Source organism: Otolemur garnettii, unplaced genomic scaffold (genome assembly GCF_000181295.1).
Source record: "Otolemur garnettii isolate 467f Iridium unplaced genomic scaffold, OtoGar3 scaffold00015, whole genome shotgun sequence".
Classification (NCBI taxonomy): Eukaryota; Metazoa; Chordata; class Mammalia; order Primates; family Galagidae; genus Otolemur; species Otolemur garnettii.
In genome coordinates, this window is record NW_003852410.1 from 14,225,473 (window position 1) to 14,231,876 (window position 6,404).

General features: G+C 40.2%; 1 protein-coding gene across 1 annotated transcript in view; it reads left to right on the forward strand.

The window, feature by feature from the left end:
- The window catches only part of SHQ1 (SHQ1, H/ACA ribonucleoprotein assembly factor), a 138,310-nt gene that overhangs the window by 5,730 nt on the left and 126,176 nt on the right, over positions 1 to 6,404 (forward strand). The window contains exons 3-4 of the mRNA XM_003785493.2: positions 3,059 to 3,181; positions 4,264 to 4,424. Of these exons, the coding sequence (XP_003785541.1) occupies positions 3,059 to 3,181; positions 4,264 to 4,424 (284 nt within the window). The remainder of the gene's footprint in view (positions 1 to 3,058; positions 3,182 to 4,263; positions 4,425 to 6,404) is intronic.

Below are 6,404 nucleotides of genomic sequence, written 5' to 3' on the forward strand. Positions count from 1 at the left end.
ATTCAAACCCGCCACCTTAGGTGTATGTGCCTGGCGCCTTAGCCATTTGAGCCATAGGCACAGCGCCAACCTCAAACTCCTGGGCTTAAGCAATTCTTTTGCCTCAGCCTCTCAAGTAGCTGGGACTACAGGTGCCCAGCACAATGCCCGGCTTTTTTTTGGTTGTTGTAGTCATTGGTGTTTAGCAGGCCTGGGCAGGGTTCCAACCCACCAGCCCTGGAGCATGTGGCTGGTGCCCTAACCAGTGAACTACAGGTGCCAAGCCTGTCACTCTGATTTCTGAATGTCCAGTGCCTGTTATTTGTGATTTTTTGGCAATTAAAATTTTCTCTTTTTTTTAAATGTATTTCACAATATTCTTCACAATGTAAAATTAAATTAGTTCAATACTCTGGTTCCTTTTCCTAGCAGTACTATATTTAGTAGATGTTTAAAAGTAAAAATTAGAACGTATGAGATGATTGATGGTAAAAAATGTAGATGATTTATCAGATTTTGAATGGAGTCTTTCCTGTACAATTTTCAAACTTGAATTTTAATAACAAGTAGATGAGAGAGAAACCGTCTGTGGGTGGCATTTAAAGACTAAATGAATTTTCCTTTCATGATTGATAAGCCCCTGATTTTAGCTAGTCATGAAATGATTTATTTTCCTTTTATAGAAACTCCTGGCTTCTTTTTCATGGGATCTGGAAAACGAATACTTTATATACTCTAGTGTGATTTATGGAATGAATATTTATTGACCCCAGTGAACTAGGTTGAGGAGGGATGAAAGAGTGAAACAACAAAGCTCTAACCCCAGTGCTGTGTAATTTATGTGGTAATGAGGTATTAATCAAAATGGTTTCCTGGGTTTGTAAACTTTTTAATTGTAGGTAGGTTGCATGTTGAAACAGACTTATCAAATTTTAGAAGTATACAGGAGTTAAGGAAGGTTGTATGTATGGAAGTATTTGGATTGAGTTGTATTTGACATAATAGAATACAGTTTAGTACACTGAAGACATAAAATGTTTTAAAATGTGAGAGGAGTAAGGAATGCATTAAGTTCCCAGGGGAGCTTAGATAAAGTTGATAAACCCAGTCAAGAAGAAAGAAAAGAAGCATGTAGAATTTGAGTCTGACTTTAGGGTTTATCTCTTGACATAGCAAAGAAATCTTATCAAGCCAGAGTGGCTTTATTTAAGATTATTTATATTTTTATAACTGCTACCATTCTCCATTGCATTAAATGTTCTGATTTTTTCTTCTTGTCTAGAAATATATATGGTTAGTAACTGTTAATTAATTTCAAACTATTTCCTCGTCAGGCCATTGATTTTTTTTTAGAAGTTTTGACTTGGATTTTATTTTATTTTATCATATATATTTTTTGAGACAGAATCTCACTCTGTCACCATGGGTAGAGTGCCTTGGCATCATAGCTCATAGCAACCTCAAACTCTTGGGCTCAAGTGATCCTCTTGCCTCAGCCCCCAAGTAGCTGGGACTACAGGCGCCCACCACTATTCCTGGCCAGTTTTTCTTTCTTTTTTTTTTTTTTTTGAGACAGAGCCTCAAGCTGTCCCCCTGGGTAGAGTGCCGTGGCATTACAGCTCACAGCAACCTCCATCTCCTGGGCTCAAGTGAGTCTCCTGCCTCTGCCTCCCAAGTAGCTGGGACCACAGGCGCCCACCACAATGCCCAGCTATTTTTTTGGTTGCAGCCGACATTGTTGTTTGGCGGGTCCGGGCTAGGGATTCGAACCCACCACCCTAGGTGTACGTGGCTGGCGCCTTAGCCGGTTGAGCTATAGGTGCCGAACCAGTTTTTGTATTTTTAGCAGAGATAGGGTCTTGCCCTTGCTCAGGCTGGTCTGGAACACCTGAGCTCAAGCAATCCACCTGTTTCAGCCTCCCAGAGTACTAGGATTATAGGGGTGAGCCACCAACTGTGGGCCACTTTGACATGGATTTCAATATTATCCGTAGATAAGATTGCACCTGTGGCTCAATGGGTAGGGCGCCAGCCCCATATACGAGGGTGGAGGGTTCAAACCCGGCCCCAGCCAAACTGCAACAAAAAATAGCTGGGTGTTGTGTCGAGAGGGTGGAGGGTTCAAACCTGGCCCCAGCCAAACTGCAACAAAAAATAGCTGGGTGTTGTGTCGGGCACCTGTAGTCCCAGCTACTCAGGAGGGTGAGGCAAGAGAATCACTTAAGCCCAAGAGCTGGAGATTGCTGTGAGCTGTGTGATGCCACAGCACTCTACCCAGAGCCATAAAGTGAGACTCTGTCGCTACAAAAAAAAAAAAAAAAAAATTATCCGTAAATGAAGGTGGTATTTTGTAAGCATTTTGTAGCTTTAACAGATTAATTTTTTTGTAGAAATGACAGCTTCTGGCTCAGCACCTGTGGCTCAAGTGTCTAAGGTGCCAGCCACATACACCTAAGGTGGCGGGTTCGAATGCAGCCCGCCCTCCAAACAACAATGACGGCTGCAACCAAAAGATAGCTGGCTTGAGCCCAGGAGCTGGAGGTTACTGTGAGCTGTGATGCCCTGGCACTCTACCTAGGGGATAGCCTGAGGCTCTGTCTCAAAAAAGAAATGACAGCTTCTGAAAAATGCTGTTTGATTCTTTTTCTATCTTGTCCATCTAGTTACTAACTCTGTAATAATGGCATAATTTTGGAACTCTATGAAATAGAATTAAGCTAAGACAGGCTTGGCGCCTATAGCTCAACCGGCTAAGGTGTCAGCCACGTACACCTAAGGTGGCGGGTTCGAATCCCCAGCCTGGACCCGCCAAACAACAATGATGGCTGCAACCAAAAAATAGCCGGGCGTTGTGGCGGGCGCCTGTGGTCCCAGCTACTTGGGAGGCGGAGGCAGGAGACTCGCTTGAGCCCAGGAGATGGAGGTTGCTGTGAGCTGTAATGCCACGGCACTCTACCCAGGGGCACAGCTTGAGGCTCTGTCTCAAAAAAAAAAAAAAAGCTAAGACATTTGTTTCTTATGTATATTAGTGAAGTCTTTCAATATTTTTATCTAAGCATAAAATACATTTATCTTCAAGGAATTTTTACCATCCGATTGCCCAAAGAAACTCCTGGCCAGCATTTTGAGGGGCTGAACCTATTAACTGCTCTTCTGGCACCAAGAAAATCCAGGACGGCAAAACCACTTGTGGAAGAAATAGGTATGTTTACTGCATTTGGAAGGAAGTACAGATAAATAAGAATATTTAGAATACTTATGTGTTTCTAGTGGAAATGGAATATAGTTAGTAGGAAATTAAAGAAATTATGTTAGGTAATAAGGCAGTCATGTGAAGATGTGAAAGTAGCTCATTTGGGGATACAATTAAAAGATATAAAGAACTCTGTTGATTCAGGAGATTAGCCACATTTTTGAACTAATTAAAATAGCATTTTACCTTTGGCAAAATATTAGCCTCTTTGCGTTAAGATCAGAAGAGTACAGCTCAATGAATTACATAAAGTGAACATGGATTTGGTGCCCATAGCACAGTAGTTACAGTACCATCCACATACACGGAGGGTGGTGAAGGTGGCAGGTTCAAACCCAGCCCGGGCCAGCTAAACAGCAATGACAACTGTAACAAAAAATAGCCTGGTGCTGTGGCACGTGCCATGGTGGGCGCCTATAGTACCAGCTACTTGGGAGGCCGAGGCAAGAGAATTACTTAAGCCCAGGAGTTTGAGGTTGCTGTGAGCTGTGACACAATGGCACTCTACCCAGGGTGACATGGTGAGACTCTGTCTCAAACAAAAAAATAAAAATAAAGTGAACATGAACTAGGTCAAGAAATGGAGCTTTTCTACTGTCCTGAAATCCCACATTGTGCCTCTTTCCAGTTACTTTGCCCTGTCTCCTCCCAAGTTAACCCCTGTCCTCCATTTGGCCTGTTTTTAAGTTGCAAGTATAATTCATATGTTGTGTGTTCTTTTTTCGTCTGGCTTCTTTCACTTAATGTTATTTTTGTGAGATTTATCCATATTGTAGCTGAGGTCCGTTTGTTTTCCTTGTGATGTAATATTCCACTGTATTGATACACCACATTTTTTATACCTCCTACTATTGCTGAGTATTTGGATTGGTTATATTTTGGGGGCTGTCATGAATAATGGAGCCATGAGTATTCTTGAACATGTCTTATGGTACATGACATACGCAGTCATTTTTTCCTGTGTTCTTTCTTTCCCTAGTTGTAACTAGGAAACTTAATAGTTGAACAAAATTAATATTTAACACAATTAGGTGCTTCTGAGGTTTCTGAGGAAGTAGTAGAAGATGATGACGAAGAGTTTGATTGGGAAATTGAACAGACACCCTATGAAGAAATAGCAGAAAGTGCTTTAAATCCAGAGTGCCACTATGGATTTGGAAACTTAAGATCAGGAGTGGTTCAGCGGTTACAGGTATGTTGTTTTTCTGAAAGATCTTAGCATATAAGGTTTTCCCATTTGGCTATTTTAATTTTAGTTCTGTTTACACTTGGTGGGTTTTTGTGTGTTTTTTTACAATGATTTCAGGAGTTGATAGATTTAGAGCACTGAGCACCTCTCCTTACTCATAATCAATACTCACATGTTCATTTTTCTTCTAGTACATTGGCCGTTCTGCCCAGCCTTACTGCTCTGACAGCTGTTCTATGGCTTTCTTTTTCCTCCCCTTCATTCATTATTCTGGACATGAACAAAACTGTATCTCTCCTCCCGCTTCTTGGAAAGCCTTATGTTTTATACTTTTGAAAAATGAAAGATTATGTACTTATGGCACATGTCTCTTCTCTTTTATACATAAATGAGATAGAATATTCCTGATGAGAATTAGATTGTGTGGTTAGATCAGATTATTCATTTCTTGGTGTACAGTAGTCACCATTGCCTATTCTTGACAGAGATTGACTTTACTCTTTCATTAAAACCTGATATTTGTCAGTTAGGATAAAAGAAAATGATACTACTTTCTCTTCCTCATACAGCATGGGCAGGTCTACTACATTTTAGGTTATATAGGGAGACTGAAATAGAGAGGAGAGATTTTGGATTATCTAAACATACAATGTTGCATAGAAAACATGTCCCCTGAAATGTTACGTGATCAAAGTATTTGTAAACCACTGCACTGGAGTCTTAATCTAGAAATTTTTTTAGTGTAAGAAATAGGAATGGAGCATTTCTTTTGCTTTGTCTCTGCTAGAGTAGAGAATGTTAAGCCTGTTGAGGATGTGGCTAGTTATAGTAAGATGTATTGAAATGGACCCAGGTTCTGGCCCCACTTCTAAGAAGCTCTGTTTAGATTTGGGATACCAAGACAGTTATTTGACCACAAGTAAGTTTTATCACTTCTTTGTAAAGTGGGAATAAATCTACTTTATGAGGCTTTTTGAAAATTTAAGGAGATACTGCATGTGAAAACTTTGAAAAACATAAAATGGGGACAAAATGGGAATTTACTTAGGAGCAAATAATGCTGATGAAATAGGCTTGCTTCTAAAAACTTAGCATGTTTCTGCTGAATTATGGTCTGTCCATGTTCTCTCTGCCTGATCACTTTCCCTGGTGATCTCTGAGGTAGTTAGAATAAAGTCAGTTTTGTCTACAATACAAACTACAGTGAATGGATATCAGTTGTTTGGCTGAGAACTAGTTTAGCTTGCTGGTCTAAAGCTATAAATGAAATGGATGATAGTAAATGTCACACAGGTTAAGTAGAGATTGTGTATTCAGATTAAAAGTTTTCTTGAAGCCAGGGAACTTGGTTTTCTTTCTTATTTTTTTTGGTGAGACAGCGTCTCATTTTGTTGCCCTTGGTAGAGTGCTATGGTGTCTTAGCTCACAGCAACCTCAAACTTCTCTTGCCTCAGCCTCCCAGGTAGCTGGGACTACAGTTGCCCGCCACAATGCCTGGCTGTTTTTCAAGACTAGGTCTCACTCTGGCTCAGGCTGGTTTCAAACCGGTGAACTCAGGCAATCCACCTGCCTCAGCCTCCCATAGTGCTAGGATTGCAGGCATGAGCCACTGTGCCCAGCCCAGAAATTCTTATAATTATTGAAAATGTTCACTAAATAAGTAATTAAATTGATTTCTAAAAAGTTACTGTGAAATATTTTTTATCTTTTTGAGTGTCTTAACTACTACATCAAATACTTAGATATCTATTTCCTAGCTTAATAAAGTCAAACAGTACTAATACATTTAGAGCACCCTTTCTATCCCTTTCTGATTACATTGCTCTATTTCCCCATCAGAAATGAAGCAGTGGAATTTAATGTTTATTATTCTGAGCATTTAACTTCATAGTCTAAATTCATTAAACTCTTCAAACTTTAATTAAATGAGCGTTATGTTTCTAAACAATTTGAATGCATATGCCCTAATGCGGGGCGGGGGGG